Source organism: Heptranchias perlo, chromosome 2 (assembly GCF_035084215.1).
Source record: "Heptranchias perlo isolate sHepPer1 chromosome 2, sHepPer1.hap1, whole genome shotgun sequence".
Lineage (NCBI taxonomy): Eukaryota > Metazoa > Chordata > Chondrichthyes > Hexanchiformes > Hexanchidae > Heptranchias > Heptranchias perlo.
Window position 1 is genome coordinate 70203582 of NC_090326.1, and position 21691 is coordinate 70225272.

General features: G+C 43.4%; 1 protein-coding gene across 2 annotated transcripts in view; it reads right to left on the reverse strand.

Moving 5' to 3' along the window:
* Positions 1–21691, reverse strand: part of colq (collagen-like tail subunit (single strand of homotrimer) of asymmetric acetylcholinesterase) — a 95368-nt gene that overhangs the window by 12272 nt on the left and 61405 nt on the right. For both annotated transcript variants that reach the window (XM_068002687.1, XM_068002679.1), the window contains one exon: positions 3382–3478. In XM_068002687.1, coding sequence (XP_067858788.1) covers positions 3382–3478 — 97 coding nt within the window. The remainder of the gene's footprint in view (positions 1–3381; positions 3479–21691) is intronic.

The following is a 21691-nucleotide window of genomic DNA, read 5'->3' on the forward strand; positions in this document are numbered from 1 at the left end:
GTGTCCTCGGCCCAACCATCTTCAGCTGCTTCATCAATGACCTTCCCTCCATCATAAGGTCAGAAATGGGGATGTTCGCTGATGATTGCACAGTGTTCAGTTCCATTCGCAACCCCTCAGATAATGAAACAGTCCGAGCCCGCATGCAGCAAGACCTGGACAACATCCAGGCTTGGGCTGATAAGTGGCAAGTAACATTCGTGCCAGACAACTGCCAGGCAATGACCATCTCCAACAAGAGAGAGTCTAACCACCTCCCCTTGACATTCAACGGCATTACCATCGCCAAATCCCCCAACGTCAACATCCTGGGGGTCACCATTGACTTAACTGGACCAGCCATATAAATACTGTGGCTATGAGAGCAGGTCAGAGGCTGGGTATTCTGCGGCGAGTGACTCACCTCCTGACCCTTCAAAGCCTTTCCACAAGGCACAAGTCAGGAGTGTGACAGAATACTCTCCACTTGCTTGGATGAGTGCAGCTCCAACAACACTCACTCAAGAAGCTCGACACCATCCAGGACAAAGCAGCCCGCTTGATTGGCACCCCATCCACCACCCTAAACGTTCACTCCCTTCACCACCGGCGCACTGTGGCTGCAGTGTGTACCATCCACAGGATACACTGCAGTAACTCGCCAAGCTTCTTCGACAGCACCTCCCAAACCCACGACCTCTATCACCTAGAAGGACAAGAGCAGCAGGCACATGGGAACAACACCACCTGCACGTTCACCTCCAAGTCACACACCATCCCGACTTGGAAATATATCGCCGTTCCTTCATTGTCGCTGGGTCAAAATCCTGGAACTCCCTTCCTAACAGCACTGTGGGAGAACCTTCACCACACGGACTGCAGCAGTTCAAGAAGGCGGCTCACCACCACCTTCTCAAGGGCAATTAGGGATGGGCAATAAATGCTGGCCTTGCCAGCGATGCCCACATCCCATGAACGAATAAAATAAAAACAACGGCTGTTGGAGGCCATTACCTGGAGGCTGGGCATAATCTTATATCCAGGGCTCAGTGCACTGTGAAAGAGGCAAGGAGCTCCGCTGAAGCTCGGCACCCCAAACTGGTGAAACACCCATTCAGTAGGGTCATGTGCGTCCTTGTGTGGATGATAGCAATGCCCTCACTCATTTTATGGTGAGTTTTGCTGCTCACCCTACCACTTGTAAAGATCTCCTGGTACACGATGTGTATCTAGCCAAGGCTACAATCTGCAATTGTTAGTTGTCTGAAGGCTGAGTAACTATTCTCCTTTCGGGGGGAAGGGGGGGGTGCGGAGGTGAAAGTTGTCTCTTTAGGGGCAAGGGGCTGTCAAGATGACACACCTGCCAATGAAAGTCAATCTTCTGTGGCAGACTGGGTAATCTGACACCTGTGTCAGGCAGGTCTGTCATACTCCAGGGCACTGTTGATTGACCAGCCAGCCTGACCCACTAATGCAACCTGGAGGAATGGACCTGTCACTCAGATTCTACCCACTTCGCTCCAGGTATAAGTTTGTGCCCTAAAAGGTAAGGGGGTCCTGGGAGGACAAGCAGCAGAAGTCCTGGCAGTGTCTTATGCTGGTAGGCCATGTAGTTTTAGCTGGTTAAACTCCAGCTATATACTGCATACACCTAGGCCTTGGCTGTGCCAACCTGAACCTCAGCTATGTGGACTAAGGTAAGTGGGATGTATCTCTAAAGGTAGTGTCCATTCCACGTCTGGCGAACAGAAATGCTACCTGTGTGAATTGATCAACAGCAACTGCTCTCGCACTGAATGTGTGAACAGATCATTTTAATAGTCAGTTTGATGGTAATTCCATTCAAATTCCTCATTTTGTGACAGGATGTTGCCATGCACATAGCCCGTCCATAAAGAATTGTACTCACAGGGCATGGAACTGGAGTCATGTTTAGGTTGGATCAGGTAGGAGAGGCCAGTTCCTTTCCATGAAGGACATTAGTGAACCAGTTGGGTTTTTATGATAATTCATGGTCATTTTTCTGATGCCAGTCCATTAATTACCAGATTTAATTCATTTCATTCACAACTGTTGGAATTTGAACTCATGACCTCTGGGTTGTTAATCCAGTACATTATTGTACCCTACACTACCATACTCATAAACTGCATCCTCTATCCCTACACATTGAGAAAATATTCATTAGGTAATTCAATTATTTTCCCCTCATCTTCAATTACTCCACCATTGCTATATTTTAAAGATCTACCTTCCCCCTCTAAAAACTCTGCGGCTGAAATCCTGTGGGGATTCCATTGGTTTCCCACTCGAAGACCTGTGGGAGACCAGCAGAACCCCATGGAAAATTCTTTATCTATTGTGGTGCCAGTGGCAAATTGGGCACGATTTTAAAAGAGAAAAATGGGTGGGTTGGGGGCGGGAGGGGCATTCAAAATCGCAACCATTTTGGACCCGCCCCCCAACCTGCCCACCCCGCCCACTTCCGGTTTTCACTAGGGCGGGAGACCATCCCGCTCCCAGGAGTCGGGTTAGTGATTAAAACCTTTCAAGGAGGCTGCGGGCCTTCATTTCTCCAGAGTTTCCAATTTCAATCCCTGGGGGCCGGGATCCCCGGGCCTTCTCTTTTATGCCACGCGAAAGGAGGCGAGAAGGTATGTGCCTTTCTGGCACAGGTTGTGGGTCTGAAGGAGCAGGAGTGCTTCCCCCAAGCCCAACAAGCTTACCTCCAACTCCCCCCAATGATCGCAGACCCTAGCGATGACCCCCGACCCCGACACCTCCCCCCGTGACTGACCCCCGTTCCTGCCCCCCATGATCCTCATGCCCACTGGTGCCTCATGTGCCAACCCATGCCCTGTGCCAACCAATGCCCCCACATCCGTACAAACAAAGACTTACCTGAAGACTTACTTGAACCAATCAGGCCTGTCAGTTGAACGACAAACCGACAAACAAAAAAGATGTCCTTACGTCAAAAAGGTAAGGATGTCTGGAAAACCCGTATTTCCGGGTTTCCCATCCGCAATTTGATCCCCCCGCCCTCTTCCCGGCTCGGGGTCAAAATCATGCCCATTTTGTTACTGTTGTGAAACACCACTGATATCAGATTACAAAGCATTCATGCTAACACTTGCCAACGTTGCTAAAATGAACACAATCACCTGGAAATTTATGTCACCAATATTAGAGGGTGAATATTCAACACATTTGACATTGTTTTGTCTGCTATTTTAAAGGAAACATTTATTTAAATAGGTTAATGCTTCCACTAAAATAGTGGAGGACGGTCATACAAACACATGTCCATTATTATTGGCAACAGTAATATCGTCTCATACCTTAAAACCATTGTACTTTTCCTCATACATTAACATTCAGTCCCTGGAATGTGTTTCTCACCTGATGTAGAGATCCCAGGTGGGCCAGGAAGACCAGATGGTCCCGGTGGACCTGAAGGTCCAATAATTCCAGCTGGACCAATTTCCCCTTTTAGTCCCTTACAAAGAAAAACAGGTTATCTTAATGCAGCTGCAACAGACTTTTTGGAAAAAACTGATAAAGTAAGTAGGTTTCAAATATATATAATATCCTGGGGATCACCAATGACCAGAAACATAACTGGACCAGCCACATAAATACTGTGGTTACAAGAGGTGGTCAGAGGCTGGGTATTCTGCAGCGAGTGACCCACCTCCTGACTCCCCAAAGCCTTTCCACCATCTGCAAGGCACAAGTCAGGAGTGTGATGGAATAATCTCTACTTGCCTGGATGAGTGCAGCTCCAACAAAACTCAAGAAGCTCGACACCATCCAAGACAAAGCAGCCCGCTTGATTGGCACCCCATCCACCATCTTGAACATTCACTCCCTCCACCACCGGCGCACTGTGGCTGCAGTATGTACTACTTACAAGATGCACTGCAGCAACTTGCCAAGGCTTCTTCGACAGCACCTCCCAAACCTGTGACCTCTACCACCTAGAAGGGCAAGGGCAGCAGGCACATGGGAACAACACCACCTGCACGTTCCCCTCCAAGTCACACACCATCCTGAGTTGGAAATATATCGCCGTTTCCTCATCGTCGCTGGGTCAAAATCCTGGAACTCCCTTCCTAACAGCACTGTGGGAGAACCTTCACCACACGGACTGCAACGGTTCAAGAAGGCGGCTCACCATCACCTTCTCAAGGGCAATTAGGGATGGGCAATAAATGCTGGCCTTGCCAGCGACGCCCACATCCCATGAATGAATAAAATAAAATCTTCTTGAAATAAAAGTCAACATTACATTTCTAGTCAATGAATAGAATCAATGGCTGTTGTTTTTTAACCTTGCTTCATTACCATCATGGTCACTGCAAATATTATAGGTAAGATTTTGCAAGACTCCACTGCATGCTGGTATGGGTTGGAAATAAACATGTAACCCTATAATCTCCAATTCCCCAAACCACACTTGGTGCTAGTGAGAATGATCCCACAACTGCTGTGCAGGCTTTGGGGTCCAAACGCAAAATTGTAGAATCATAGAAAATAGGAGCAAGAGTAGGCCATTCGGCCCTTCGGGCCTGCTCAGCCATTCAAAATGATCATGGCTGATCGTCTAACTCAGTACCCTGTTCCTGCTTTTTCCCCATATCCCTTGATCCCTTTAGCATTAAGAAATATATTTATCTCCTTCTTCAATACATCTAATGACTTGGCCTCCACTGCCTTCTGTGGTAGAGAATTCCACAGGTTCACCACCCTCTGAGTGAAGAAATTTCTCCTCATCTCGGTTCTAAATGGCATACCCTGTATCCTGAGACTGTGACCCCTGGTTATGGATTCCCCATCCATTGGGAACATCCTCCCTCCATCTCGTCTGTCTAGTCCTGTTAGAATTTTATATGTTTCGATGAGATCACCTCTCAGTCTTCTAAACTCTAGTGAATATAGGCCTAGTCGACCCAATCTCTCCTCATACGTCAGTCCTGCCATCCCAGAAATCAGTCTGGTGAACCTTCGTTGCTCTCCCTCCATGGCAGGGACATCCTTCCTCAGATAAGGAGACCAAAACTGCACACAATACTCCAGATATGGTCTAGGTATATAGCTATGGCTGGTTTCAACTAGTTTGGGGATTCGTCAAACATAATCATAAGGGAGATGATCATTTATGTTCACACAAATCATTAAGCACTGTGAGGATATTTCATCCGCCATTGACATAGAACATGAGTAGACCATTCAGCCCCTCAAGCCTGTTCCGCTATTCAATGAGATCATGGCTGATCTGTATCCTCACTCCATCCACCCGCCTTGGCTCCATATCCCATAATACTCGTAAACAATTTTACAACACCAAGTTATAGTCCAGCAATTTTATTTTAAATTCACAAGCTTTCGGAGGCTTCCCCCTTCGTCAGGGGGAAGCCTCCGAAAGCTTGTGAATTTAAAATAAAATTGCTGGACTATAACTTGGTGTTGTAAAATTGTTTACAATTGTCAACTCCAGTCCATCACCGGCATCTCCACATCATAATACTCTTGGCTAGCAAAAATCTATCGATCTCAGATTTAAAATGATTGATTGAGCCAGCAACTGCTGTTTTTTGTGCGATAGAGAGTTCCACACTTCTACCACCCTTTGCATGATGAAGTGTTTCCTAACTTCTCTCCTGAATGGCCTGGCTCTGATTTTAAGGTTATGTCTCCTTGTCCTAGACTCCCTCACCAGTGGAAAAAGTTTCTCTCTATCTACCCTATGAATAGCCTAAAAGCCTCAATCAAATCACCTCTTAACCTTCTGTATTCCATGGAATACAAGACTAGTTTATGTAATCTCGCCTCATAATCTAACCCTTAGAGCCCTGGTAACATTCTGGTGAATCTGCACTCCTTCCAAGGCCAATGTATCCCAGAACTATACACGGTACTCCTTATGTGGTCTAACGAAGGTTTTGTATAGCTGTAGCAAAACTTCCTTCCCTTTATATTCTAGCCCTTTAGTTATAAAGGTTAACATTCCATTATCCATTTTGATTATTTTTGTGCCTGACTATGACATTTTAGTGATCTGCGTACATGGACCCCTAACTCTCTTTGAATCTCCATAGTTCCTAGCTTTTCACTATTTACAAAATACTCGGATCTATCCTTTTTTGGTCCAAAATGGATGACCTCACACTTGCCTGCGTTGAAATCCATCTGGCACAGTTTTGCCCATTCATTTAATCTATCAATGTCTCTTTGTAATATTATGCTCCCGTCTACATTACTTACTATGCCATCAATCTTTGCGTCATGGTAAACTTGGATATATCGCTCTCTATTGTGTTATCTAAGTCATTAATAAATATATTGAATAGTTGGGGCCCGAGCACAGACTAAGGAAAGAGTAGGGCCTGTTAGAAACCAAAGAAGTAACCTATGTGTGGAGGTGGAAGATGTGGGTACAGTTCTAAATGAATACTTTGCGTCTGTCTTCACAAAAGAGGGGGACGATGCAGACATTGTAGTTAAAGAGGAGGAGTGTGAAACATAGGATGGGATAAACATAGTGAGAGAGGAAGTATTAAAGGGTTTAGCATCTTTGAAAGTGCATAAATCACCAGGCCCGGATGAAATGTATCCCAGGCTGTTAAGAGAAGCAAGAGTGGAAATAACAGAGGCTCTGGTCATCATTTTCCAATCCTCCCTGGCTACAGGCGTGGTGCCAAAGGATTGGAGGACTGCTAACATTGTACCGTTGTTTAAAAAGGGAAAAAGAAATAGACTGAGTAATTAGAGGCCAGTCAGTCTAACCTCGGTGATGGGCAAATTATTGGAATCAATTCTGAGGGACACGATAAATCGTCATTTAGAAAGGCACGGATTAATCAAGGACAGTCAGCATGGATTTGCTAAGGGAAGGTCGTACCTGACTAACTTGATTGAATTTTTTGAGGATGTAACAAGGACAGTTGATGAGGGTATCACATTTGATGTAGTCTACATGGATTTGACAAGGTCCCATATGACAGACTGGTCAAAAAAGTAAAAGCCCATGGGATCCAAAGGAAAGTAGCAAGTTGGATCCAAAATTGGCTCAGTGGCAGGAAGCAAAGGGTAATGGTTGATGAGTGCTTGTGTGACTGGAAGGCTGTTTCCAGTGGGGTTCTGCAAGGCTCAGTGCTAGTTCCCTTGCTTTTTGAGGTATATATTAATGATTTAGAATTGAATGTGGGGGACTTGATCAAGAAGTTTGCAGATGATACAAAAATTGGCCGTGTGCTTGATAGTGAGGAGGAAAGCTGTAGACTGCAGGAGGATATCAATGGACTGGTCAAGTGGGAAGAAAAGTGGTAAATGGAATTCAATCCAGAGCAGTGTGAGGTAATGCATTTGGGGAAGGCAAACAAGGCAAGGGAGTACACAATAAATGATAGGATACTGAGAGTTGTAGAGGAACAAAGGGACCTTGGAGTGCATGTCCACAGATCCCTGAAGGTAGCAGGACAGGTAGATAAGGTGGTTAAAAAGGTATACGGGATATTTTCCTTTATTAGCCGAGGCATAGAATATAAGAGCGGGGAGGTTATGTTAGAACTGTATAAAACATTAGTTAGGCCACAGCTTGAGTCCTGCATATCGTTCTGGTCACCACATTACAGGAAAGATGTGATTGCACTAGAGAGGGTACAAAGGAGATTTATGAGGTAGTTGCCAGGGCTGGAGAATTTTAGCTATGAGGAAAGATTGGATAGGCTGGGGTTGTTTTCTTTGGAAGAAAAGGAGGATATGAGGAGATTTAATTGAGGTATTTAAAATTATGTCTGGACTAGACAGTGTGGATAGGGAGGACCTATTTCCCTTAGCAGAATGGTCAGTGACCAGGGGCATATATTTAAAGTAATTGGTAGAAGGATTAGAGGGGAGCTGAGGAGAAATCTTTTCACCAGAGGGTGGTGGGGGTCTGGGACTCACTGCCTGAAAGGGTGGTAGAGGTAGAAACCCTCAACTCATTTAAAAAGTACTTGGATGTGCACCTAAAGTGCCATAACCTACAGGGCTACGGACCAAGTGCTGGAAAGTGGGATTAAGCTGGATAGCTCTTTTTCGGCCGGCATGGACACAATGGGCTGAATGGCCTCCTTCTGTGCCATAACTTTCTATGATTCTTGTGGGACACCCACTAGTCACTGCCTTCCAAATCAAGTACATACCCATTATCCCTACTCTCTGTCTTCCAACGCCTAACCAATCTCCTAACCAGGTCAATAATTTGCCTTCAATTCCAAAAGCTTTAATTTTAGCTAAGTCTTTTATGTGGAACCTTATCGAATGCCTTCTGGAAGTCCATATAAACTAGATCCATAGACATTCTCCTGTCTATTACTTTAGTTACTTCCTCAAAAAGTTCAATTAGGACCTACCCTTTACAAATCCATGTTGGCTCTCTCTAATCAGCTCAAATTTCTCTAAGTGCTCAATCACTCATTCCTTAATTATAGACATATGTGGAACAGCACAGAAACAATTGGTTGGCTCTCATATCTATTGCCTTTCTATGCCATTGCATAGCACTATACAATGGATAATAGATCTTGGTTCTGCAAGCAATTCCAGCAAAGACATCTTGGCCTAATGCGGGTATATCAGGGTTAGCCCCACATATAGGTAGCAACAACTCGCAAGGGGCAATCCACCAGTAAAACACATTAAACACCTACACATAAAACACATGCACCATGAGGACTGAAATACTTAAAATTAATTCACTTCTACTTTACACTGTCCCCTGAAATTCTTTCATTGGCCAGAAAAGAAAACATCACCTCTCCAAAAGGCAAACAAAGTAGCTGATTCTTGAAGTATCACCAGTCGGTGCCTGGAAGGTCCCTGTGGCATAAATGTTAATGGCAACGGTTACCTTTACTGCCACTGGTAGTCCATTACAGACTATCCCGACAGGTTTTCATGAATCAGGGGTACATCTCAGTCACAACCTCCAGTTGACCCTGAGACTCTTCACACACTGCTCCATCACCATGCCAAGCCAGCTGTTGTGAGAGATCTATTGCCTTGTACACTCCCTGCTGTGAGCTGTGTGCTTCCTTTGTCCTCTGATCCATCCTCCCCACCTCCTGTTCTGCTGTTGTGCACCCACTACTAGCTGCCACACCATTGTTCTGTGACAGTAAGCCCATCTGTACTATTCACTTTTTGAACTGCTGTGGTGATACTTTTGAACTTTATTAAATTCACTAATACCGGGTCTGACCTGAAATTAAATATTCCCCTTTCAATTTGACGCAGAATGAGCCACAACTTCCTTACTGTCGACCTCAATGATCAAGGAATAGACTTTTAATTCAGTCTTCAGGTGATGTTTGTTAATCCATTTCTGGATGGTGTAAGAATCCGCAATCAACACTAAGTAATAATCCTTTAGTATTTTCTACTGATGTTACACTATTTGTTACTTTTTTGCTAAAAATAGTAAAGAAAGAAAAAGGATCTCTATTTATAATTCAATTTAACTTTTCAAAACATTCAAAAATGACTGTCTTCAAAAGCCACTCTCATTTTCACTGCTACCCACTTGGCCTGTTGGTGTGCCACAATTTTTGATTTAAATTAAGGACATTGAAAAAAATCTCACTTAACGCCCCTTTAAAATATATATAGTACAATCCTTAAAATATCCTTTACTGTCTCCCTGTCTTAATTCTTTTTTGTTTATGCCTAAAGGGAAAAAACAAGAAATAAAATACAGTGCCAAGGAAACATATCAGGATATGACATCACAAACCTTGTTAGGACAAAACTCTGACTCCAGACAGTTGGAGAATAAATCATGCCAACAAGTTATTTATGTATACAAATATGTCAAAAAACTGCTTGTGTTACAAATAAGCTGTGGAAATAGAAATTCAGTGACCTTTTTTGAACAGGAATTATAGAATTAAACCATGGCAAGGGTCTAAGAGGAATGCAAAGGAATGCTAAGTCCAGAACATGCCCCCATGGATGGTCATTAGCTTGGGGTTTAAAATGGAAATGGATAGTTCCCTTTTACTGAATTAGTGAAAGCTTTTAGTGAAGCATGCAAGCATCGTGCTCCTATATTAAGACCTCAACTAAAATACGAAGACTCAGACAGGAAATAGACTGGACTTTGACATGATATAGTTGTCTCCTTATAACATCAAGGAATTTACTTTTCATGACCTTTTTAGCTCATCAGAGCTGAATCCAAATGGCAGTGACTAATGGCCACAGCCCAAAAAAAAATGGTGGATAAGGTCACTCAACTGATGTTCAAACAGGCAGCACCTCCAAGAAAAATGATTTATCCAGTGAGATCTGGATTTAAATCAGTTTGCAACCATCAGCTAATAATATCAGCCAATTTACCATTATTCACAGAATCCGTATTGCATGTAAATTCTGAAGTATCACCATATTATTTTTAATAGGAATGAAAAGTCACATTTAGAATTAAAGAAAGGAATTGTGTAATCCCAAAAATGGGGATTCTGAATGGACAATATACAAAAGGCAAACAGGAAAAGTAAAATTAAACTCATTATATCAATCATTTCCTGGTAAAATAATGTACTATGTTGTCTCAAAATAGGAGAAAATAGCATAACAGCAAAACCCTGTAAACGTCTGTCTAAAGACAAGTAGAACATAGAACCATAGAGGATTGCAGCACAAAATAATATCATTTGATCCACTGTGTCAGTGCCAGCTCTTTGCTAGAGCAACCCAAAACTATTGCCAGTGCCCCACTCTCTCCTCCTAACCCTGTATCTTCCTCTGTTTCAAATGTTTATCCTACCCTCTCTCCTCACTCTCTTAAGGATCATTTTAAATTGATATTCGCTTGCCGTTGACTCCCCAACCAAAGGAAATAATCTTTCCCTATTCACCCTTAAAAGATCCTCCATCATTTTAAAAACATTGAATAAATCTCCTCTTAGTTTTTTCTGCTTCGGTGTAAATAGTCTCAGTTTCTGAATTCTCTTCTCATTACCATAGTTTCTCATTCCTGGCATCATCATGGTGATTTTTTGCTGTACGCAATCTATGGCTTTAATGTCCTTTCTATAATAGGGTACCAAAAGCTGCCCACAGTACTCTAACTGTGATCTTCAGACAGAGTCTAATAGATCAATAAGCTTTTAGCTAGTAATAGAAGATTAGAATAATTCAAAGCATGTCCTAAATCAGGTCCCTGAGGGGGGGTATCCCCATGACCCAGGTGAGGATTGCCTATTTATGTGTGCTGCGAGTCCCCTTCATCGATTAAAACGTGCTACCGGCTGCAGTGATGACTCATGTAAATGCAGTGTACTTGTGTGCATAAGATCCTAACTCCACAGCCTAGGCTGCCTATGAGAGGTGCCTCTCTTAGTGAAAGTGCACACCTAGGGCATGGCCTCAAAAGGAGGAATGCAGCAGAGCCTGAGCTGGAGCATTCAGTGAGTCCGGGAGGAAGCAGAATTTTAAATTGGATAAAAAGTTTGGGATGGAGGTAGGGGAATAGGGAACTATCATGGTAACCAAAAAGGACTTGGATTATTTTCCCTCAAGGATTTAATTAGCCAGCGATGTCAGATAGTTGTAATGGACCAATCAGAAACATTAGAGGCATCCTGCAATAATTAAAATCATACGCACAGCGGTGTGATTTTTGATAACATATTGGCCTGGGAATTACACAGTGTGATATTATCATGTCAGAGTTTAACATGTCCAATCAAATTCCTTTGTTCAATTTTTAACCACTTAAATGGGTTAACAACTCCATTAAAAAAGCAGACAAAGGAATTTGATACAAATGTATTAAGTGTCCATACAATAATATCACACCAAGCAATTTTCATCCAAAGATACAAATTATACAATATGCTAAAAGTAATTTACATGACAAGGAGAGATTTTATGCCAAAAATAATTATTGCAAAAAATATAAAAACCATTGTAATATGTTTGTAAGCAGTGTAGATGAAAACATAAAATTACAAAGCGATATTGATAGATTAGGTGAATGGGCAAAACTGTGGCAAATGGAATTCAATGCAGACAAATGTGACGTCATCCACTTTGGATCAAAAAAGGATAGAACAGGGTACTTTCTAAATGGTAAAAAGTTAAAAACAGTGGATGTCCAAAGGGACCTAGGGGTTCAGGTGAGAATCCCTACGTGGTCAGTTTTCGGTAAAATATTAAAATGTCTACGTGGCAAAGAAGCAGAATGCAAAATGGTTAGAAAGGGTTAATTAGTTAGTAACTGAGATTGGTACAAGTGGCCTGGCCCTCCTGCTGGGCCATATGTTTGCTTAGTCAGCAGGCCTGCATTGTCTTATCAATGATAGGTCTTTGATGTGAGTCAAGGACTGGTCTGAATGTCTCCATGTTTATGGCAGATCAATATAGGGAACGAGCTTAGCCAAAGTTGAAAGACATTCCAGGTTGGGAGATAAGGAACAAAAGGAACAGGGAAGAACATTCCAAGTTGGAAAGTGAGGAAGTTATCCCCTTTGATGTCTAACAGCAGCATGACCAGCACATGGACGATTTATGATTGGCCGGAAATAATGTAACCTCACATGGCAACCTATGCCCGGCTTATGATTGGTGTTGACCCTCGTTAAGTATGTTCCAACCCTATTCATTTGTATAAAAACGTGTGGATTTCTGTATGTCTTTGTTCTTGCTCTGCCAGCATAGAGGGACTCTATCAGGAGTCCAAATCAATGCTGCAGACCAAGAACCCTGCTATTAAAGTTGTGCTGAACTTTAAAATGTATTCGACGTCAGTTATTACTGAACCAGACTGAGGGGAAAGAATCCGGATCGTCACAGGTACATAGATCATTGAAGTGTCATGAACAGGTGCAGAAAATAATCAATAAGGCTAATGGAATGCTGGCCTTTATATCCAGAGGACTAGAGTACAAGGGGGCAGAAGTTATGCTGCAGCTATACAAAACCCTGGTTAGACCGCACCTGGAGTACTGTGAGCAGTTCTGGGCACCGCACCTTTGGAAGGACATACTGGCCTTGGAGGGAGTGCAGCGTAGGTTTACTAGAATGATACCCGGACTTCAAGAGTTAAGTTACGAGGAGAGATTACAAAAATTGGGGTTGTATTCTCTAGAGTTTTGAAGGTTAAGGGGTGATCTGATTGAAGTTTATAAGATATTAAGGGGAACAGATAGGGTGGATAGAGAAAAACTATTTCCGCTGGTTGGGGATTCTAGGTGTGGGGGGCACAGTCTAAAAATTAGAGCCAGACCTTTCAGGAGTGAGATTAGAAAACATTTCTACACACAAAGGGTGGTAGAAGTTTGGAACTCTCTTCCGCAAACGGCAATTGATACTAGCTCAATTGCTAAATTTAAATCTGAGCTAGATAGCTTTTTGGCAATCAAAGGTATTAAGGGATATGGGCCAAAGGCAGGTATATGGAGTTAGATCACAGATCAGCCATGATCTTATCAAATGGCAGAGCAGGCAAGAGGGGCTGAATGGCCTACTCCTGTTCCTGTGTTCCTAGGTGTTACTGCTTACTTGGAGTTATATGAGAATAAACTGCTATTTATTTGAAGACTGCTTATAATAGCATCATTGTTGAGATATAAAGCACTCTTATCAATAAAGCCAGGAAAACGTAATACCTGCCAGCTGTTATTCATAAATGATGTGAAAGAAGGTATTTCTAGTGAAATCATAACATTTTCTATGTGGCCAGGTGATTGGGACAGGGAAGATTGATATTAGGACATGAGCAAATTCAGTAGATGAGCTGAGAAATAGCAGATCAATTTAAATGTGGATATATGTAAAGCAATGTGCAATGGAACATGAAACACAGGTACACCATTATTGGGAATCCAGTAGCAAAGATAGAAAAGAAAAAAAAATTCAGATGTGGCTATTGACCATTCATTAACAGTATCCAGTCAATGTGAAACTTATCAATGAGACTAATCAGATACTTGGATGTATCTTAAAAGGATTTGATTATAAGTTAAACCAAGTACCTTTAATCCTGTATGTCATTGGTGAGAACATGCCCTATCTTCAAAAGGGCATTGGTGAATGTTCATAAAAGAGCATCAAGAATGATTGGAGGACTTAAACCCTTAACTCAGTAAATTTGCTTTCATTAATGAATAGTAAGAAAAATGTGCTAACTGGTGGCATAAGAGACTCCTATAGCCAGGTGGGCAATGAAGAGGGAAGAAAAAAAGAGATATTAAAGAGAGAGAAAAAGGAGAAAGGCAGGTCAAAGGTAGAAAAAGAGAGAAAAAGAGGAAGACAGGAAAGACAGTAAAATAGTATATTAATGCCACTTTCATGCTGCACTTAGGATGCAGTGTCAGCTCTGTTTTCACAGTGATGTGAACAGGGAGCAATGTTTCATTGCCAGTGCTACAAGTGAAACTTTGCATAGATAGTTTATTTTGTAATACATGCTGAGTGATTGGGGATGGTTAAATCTCTTATTTATTTGTAGCTGACAGAGAACTCAACAGAAAAACAATAAAGGGTTAACTTAAGGGAAGGACAGCCTGAAGGACTGTACCAACTTTCATGTAAGGAGGGGCTATCTAAATTAAAAATCCTTAGACATGGAGGACGATTTTTAACTGCTAGCTGTCCATTTCTTATCTGAAAAACGGAATGAAAATCGGGGAGGGAATCTCGACCACCTCTTGGATGCCCAAGACCCACCTGATGCAGTTTTAAAGTAAAAAATTTAATGGTTTTTACCAGCATGGGCTCGATGGGCCGAATTGCCTTCTTCTGCGCCGGAACCATTCTATGATTCTAAGTGGGCAGAGTGTGCGCTGCGCATGCTCCGCCCATTTGTACTAGGTGGTGAGCAGCCTAACCAGTGGTCCTTGAAGGGAATGCTGGTGTCCACTCCACAACTTTGTCCTTTATTCTGGCTTCACAAAAATACTGCGGCCTGCTACTGGCCTGTGCTCGTCTCCCTCTGGGGTCAGTCAGATTGTCATGGAAAGTTAAAGTGCCTTCCTCCTAGCTCATACCGCTGTGAAGTTAGAGATGGCAGAGCTCCTTGCAAAGATGCTCAAACACATACTTGAGATCATCAGCCACTGACCAGCAGTGTCATTTTTAATGACCGAAAAGAACTGACAGAAAGCAAGCAACCAAAGATTGTTTGACTTTAAAAGCTTTCCTGTTCTTGTGACATGTTGCATCAGCTGCTGTTATACTGCAGCCAATATCCATTCTTCCCATGTGAGACCGCCTCTTACAGATATCTTCACTAAAAATGCACTGATGCCTATTTCATACTTCTAGTATTGCATCTGCCCTCAAAGGGCAATCCATCTACATCAAATGTGCAGTATAGAAGCAAGATAATTTATACAATATAAAAGTCAAAGCCCTTGGAGAAGCTGTGGTTTAAGAAACCAGTCACTATGGTGCAAAAGCATGGTAGAGCTAGGAGGTGGTAAGTGGAATCAAAACAGGTACCCCTCAATTTGATCAATGGTCCCTGATCTTTGCAGGTAATCTCCCTGAGTGTTAGTTCAGAGGATGAGACATATGTTTCGAAGAAATGTATTTTTGCACGTGCACTGTACTCTTTATTACATTTTATTGTGTCAAGTTGCCTATTTGCATCACGATGAAAGTTCGAAGTAACTCAGATGATATGGTCTGTAAAGTTTTATAGTTTTATACAGTGCTGCCATTTCATTTGAACGTTTGAATCAGACTAGTAAGCAAGGTCAGACAATGGTTACATAATCGGTCAGCTGCATTCTTCTTATTTATAATTGATGAGATAGTAAAACTGGCAGGAAGTTCAGAGGCTGTTCACACCAAGTCAATATTGTGCTTTGAAGTCCCCAACTGATCAGGTAAACATAAAAAGTAGATTTGCACAGGAAAATCTGTAGCCTTTGTAGTAAGAAGAATTGGATCCACACTTTCTGGGGGCGGTAGGATAAATAAAGTATCTGTCTGTGGGGAAATTGAAAGGCATTCTGCAGTATGGGAGAAAAGGACATTAGACAGGACTCAATATTACTGTAAGCACATGCCCTTCAGGAAAATGCTCAACAAGTTTTACATACCTAAATGCCTGCCTTATCTTCCTGAATATCAAATGTCAACACCATTGACTATTTTTCATTTTTTCCAGGTTCAAACAGAGCCTTTTATTGCAGTGACATCTTGAGTTACAGATACACTGAAGTTCTCCAAAACACATAAAATCACAAGCCCATAAAGGATGTGGTGAGGTATCTCACACAGTATGAGGGTTGGGAACCCTACAGAGCGTGAGTGCTTATTGGAAAAACAAAAACCTCAGGCAGTGGGCCTGTGATTTTCCTATGCATGCCTCAACAATGCCTGAGGGCTCAGAAAAAGCTACTCTCAGAGGTCCATGTAGTCCACTATCCTGTTCTCCTAGCAGTTGTAAGCAATAATATGTTTCTCTTCAAGGTACTTGCCCAATTTCACCTTGAAGAGATCTAAACTACTTGTCCCTACAATCTTCCTTTGTACACCATTCCAACCTCTCACTGAAATCATGTTTCTTTACATCCTGCCTGAATCTTCACTTTGTACTCATGCCCCTTGATCTGCTGCTTCATATCAAATCCTCCACATTCCTGAGCCTCATGAATTTGAAAACCTCAGTCATGTTCTCTCTCAGTCTTCTCTTCTCCAATGAGAAGAGTCTCAATTCTATGAGTCTATTTACATATATTTTATTCTCTAGTCACCACTCCTTTAAGTAGCTCTAATTTGCAACCTTTTGAGCTCAGCTACATTTTTCCTGTGGTGAAGGTTCCAGGATTGCACAGAATACTCCAGGTGTAGCCTGACCATTCGTAGGATAATTTCCTATTCCTCTTTTTATACAATCTAACATCCCATTTTCTTTTTTGATACCAGCCAAACTTTGCTGTCATGAGAGTTCTATTTACTATTACTGCTGGAAAGCTTTCCTGATTGATCTATGTCAGTATTTTTCCAATAATCCTGTAACCGCATTGCTTATTTGGTACCCCTAATTGAATGGCTTTCCACTTATTTACACTAAACTATATCTGCCAATTGTCTGCCCACTTTCCCCCGTAGCTTGTCCCCATCTTTTACTTTATTAACCACAACTTATTTCAATGTCATCTGTAAACATTTCCCTTTCCCATATCATTTACAAAAATGTTGGGAATATTGATCCCAACATTGGTCTGCAGGACTCCATTCGCCACACACAGAATACTTTCTATTTACACAGACCCTCTATTATGCACTGCTGAGCTAAGATTTGGTCCATCTCAGCATGCTGCCATCAATACCATGCCCGCTAACTTGCCCAACTACATTTCCATGAGACACTTTACTATAAACTTCACTAAAAGCCAAGTAAACCACATCCGCATTCTTACCCCTATCTATGTCCAACTTGTTTTATCAAAAAAGTCCATTAAATTGTTCTGTCAGAACTTCCTTTTTGTAAATTCATGCTGACTTTTACAAATTTATTAAATATACTTGAAGCAGAAGAAAATTGCAGGGCTATGGGGAAAGAGCAGGGGAGTGGGACTAACTGGATAGCTCTTTCAAGCAAAGGCACGATGGGCTGAATGGCCTCCTTCTGTGCTGTAAGAGTCTATGATATTCCAAATCCATCTATCTCATTTATTAGTTGTCACTGCTCCCTCTACTTCTCTCTCAGTGGCAAAGGTTGGGGAATGCTGAGCCAGAGTTATGAAAGCATTTACATCATGTAAGAGAGCCCGACTACTATCAGAAAAATGGAGACAACAGATGTATGAAGTCACCCGAGGGGCGTGAGAAATGGAAGGAGATAAACATGCATTGAACTTTGGCTGAATGGAAAATGAATAGAAACAGGCAAAGCAGGGTGAATAGAAAATAAACTGTCTTTGCCATCAAACTAGTCCTTTAAGCACCCAAACTGTCTCATACCCAGGACACACACATTGCTACTAACATTGAGCTCTGCATTCAAGTGCTGATCTTATGTACAACACACAGAGTAGAATAAAGACACTGCAGCTACAGTGTTAGTAGCAATATGATGGTGGCGCAAAACATCAAGACTTGCAGCCTAAAAGCCATGGTGTATGCTCATAAAATCCAGAGTTCTCAGAATACATTGCACATAATCTTGCATGGGAAGTTAGAAATAACATAAATTATAGCAATGCTGCAAAAGCACCCTACAACTCTTAACACTGAATGGAAGTGTTAGTTTACTTTGACAGACACGCAGAGCATGCGGAGGCTCCTCTTCCCAAATGACGTTGACCAGATGACACCACTAGATATGTGAATGCCTGACTCACCATACCTGGAAATATATCGCCATTCCTTCATCGTCGCTGGGTCAAAATCCTGGAACTCCCTACCTAACAGCACTGTGGGAGAACCTTCACCAAACCGACTGCAGTGGTTCAAGAAGGCGGCTCACCACCACCTTCTGAAGGGCAATTAGGGATGGGCAATAAATGCTGGCCTTGCCAGCGACGCCCACATCTCATGAATGAATTAAAAAAAATACTACCAGATCCTTACCCCCTTTTTTACCAAACATATTTTCTGGCATCATTTTCATCAGATGCTGGAAGCACCTAACAAACTGAAGGTGGACACAATGAAATGAGGCAGCAATGTGTACTCATCAGAAGGCATCTTGAATTAGTACCTGGTTTACTAGTATCACTTGCTGCGTTGCCGGTTTGACACTTCTATTTCTTGGTGGCGTTTTCACACTCTTACTCTGCCACGGCTTTGACGTCCCAGTCATCGACCTGCATGCTAAGGCCTCTATGGGGGCAAAGTTACGGAATATGCAATCATTATTCTGGAAATCCTGGAGGGCAGGGTGAGGTTGTACTGTATGGTTCCCTGACAACTGAGATATCTAATGCATCATTTCAAGATCCCAATGGTGTGTTTGACGATAATTCTGGATGTAGTATGTGTTTTGTTGTACGTGCGCTCCGCTTCTGTCAGTGGTTGATGTGAAGGTGTCATGGTTCAGAGGGCAGCCTCGCTGTTCCAGGAGCTATTTTTCCCATTCCAATGAGGGTGGCACAGAGAACTGCTTTAAAATGAAGGTGTCCTAAGAGCCCTTGGGAATGCAGGCATTTAGCTGCATGGTTCTCCTCTGGTGGCCACATAGCAGCTGGATATGGAAAGAATAAAATCCCTTTCAGTTCACTTAGGCACAGCATTGTGCACAGGGGCCCAAATGGCAAGATCGGTGACCCTCTGGACTATGGAAAAGCCAGCAGTTCTGTAGAATTCTGTCGCTTTCTCACATTGCTGCTGTTGGTCAGTAGTGACAGTGATTAAGCCGTTGGCCCTGCTACATCTGTAACTGCCTCGATAGATCTATGGGCAGCAAACCGGCCAACACTGGAAATGTCCCCAGATCTTGCCTGGAAGGAGCAGGCATATAGAAATTGCCAGGGTGATTTGCCAATGGCAAAGCTGAATGGATATTAGTTGCTGATCGTCCCTGAAAGAGATGGCACAACTCTATCACAGCATCCTTGCTAAACCTCAGCCTCCTTGTGTGTACCTCATGTCATTCCCAGGGGCAAATAGTATTCTCTGAGTATTAACTGTCTGTTCCAATCTTGCACTCTTTCAGTACAAACTGGACAGACCACCCGGCGTCAGACCACTAGGCACCGGACACGACAAGGGCAAACCAAGCCCAATCGACCCTGCAAAGTCCTCCTCACTAACATCTGGGGACTTGTGCCAAAATTGGGAGAGCTGTCCCACAGACTAGTCAAGCAACAGCCTGACATAGCCAAAGTCACAGAATCATACCTTTCAGTCAATGTCCCAGACTCTTCCACCACCATCCCTGGGTATGTCCTGTCCCACCGGCAGGACAGACCCACCAGAGGTGGCGGTACAGTGATATACAGTCAGGAGGGAGTGGTCCAGGGAGTCCTCCACATTGACTCTGGACCACATGAAATCTCATGGCATCAGATCAAACATGGGCAAGGAAATCTCCTGGTGATTACCACCTACCGTCCTCCCTCAGCTGATGAATCAATCCTCCTCCACGTTGAACACTACTTGGAGGAAGCACTGAGGGTAGCAAGGGCACAGAATGTACTCTGGGTGGGGGACTTCTATGTCCATCACCAAGAGTGGATCGGTAGCACCACTACTGACCGAGCTGGCCGAGTCCTGAAGGACATGCTGCTAGACTGGGCCTGCGGCAGGTGGCGAGCGAACCAACACGAGGGAAAAACTTACTTGACCTCGTCCTCACCAATCTACCTGTCGCAAATGCATCTGTCCATGACAGCATTGGTAGCAGTGACCACCGCACGGTCCTCGTGGAGACGAAGTCCCGTCTTCGCAGTGAGGACACCATCCAACGTGTTGTGTGGCACTATCAACGTGCTAAATGGGATAGATTCAGAACAGATCTAGCAGCTCAAAACTGGGCATCCATGAGGCGCTGTGGGCCATCAGCAGCAGCAGAATTGTATTCCAGCACAATCTGTAACCTCATGGCCCGGCATATTCCTCACTCTACCATTACCAACAAGCCAGGGGATCAACCCTGGTTCAATGAGGAGTGTAGAAGAGCGTGCCAGGAGCAGCACCAGGCGTACCTAAAAATGAGGTGCAAACCTGGTGAAGCTACAACTCAGGACTACATGCATGTTAAACAGTGGAAGCAACATGCTATAGACAGAGCTAAGCGATTCCACAACCAACGGATCAGATCAAAGCTCTGCAGTCCTGCCACATCCAGTCGTGAATGGTGGTGGACAATTAAACAACTTACGGGAGGAGGAGGCTCTGTAAGCATCCCCATCCTCAATGATGGCGGAGTCCAGCACGTGAGTGCAAAAGACAAAGCTGAAGCGTTTGCAACCATCTTCAGCCAGAAGTGGCGAGTGGATCATCCATCTCGGCCTCCTCCCGATATCGTCACCATCACAGAAGCCAGTCTTCAGCCAATTCGATTCACTCCACGTGATATCAAGAAACGGCTGAGTGCACTGGATACAGCAAAGGCTATGGGCCCCGACAACATCCCAGCTGTAGTGCTGAAGGCTTGTGCTCCAGAACTAGCTGCGCCTCTAGCCAAGCTGTTCCAGTACAGTTACAACACTGGCATCTACACGACAATGTGGGAAATTGCCCAGGTATGTCCTGTCCACAAAAAGTAGGACAAATCCAATCCGGCCAATTACCGCCCCATCAGTCTACTCTCAATCATCAGCAAAGTGATGGAAGGTGTCGTCGACAGTGCTATCAAGCGGCACTTACTCACCAATAAATAACCTGCTCACCGATGCTCAGTTTGGGTTCCACCAGGACCACTCGGCTCCAGTCCTCATTACAGCCTTGGTCCAAACATGGACAAAAGAGCTGAATTCCAGAGGTGAGGTGAGAGTGACTGCCCTTGACATCAAGGCAGCATTTGACAGAGTGTGGCACCAAGGAGCCCTAGTAAAATTGAAGTCAATGGGAATCAGGGGGAAAATTCTCCAGTGGCTGGAGTCATACCTAGCACAAAGGAAGATGGTAGCAGTTGTTGGAGGCCAATCATCTCAGCCACAGGACACTGCTGCAGGAGTTCCTCAAGGCAGTGTCCTCGGCCCAACTATCTTCAGCTGCTTCATCAATGACCTTCCCTCCATCATAAGGTCAAAAATGGGGATGT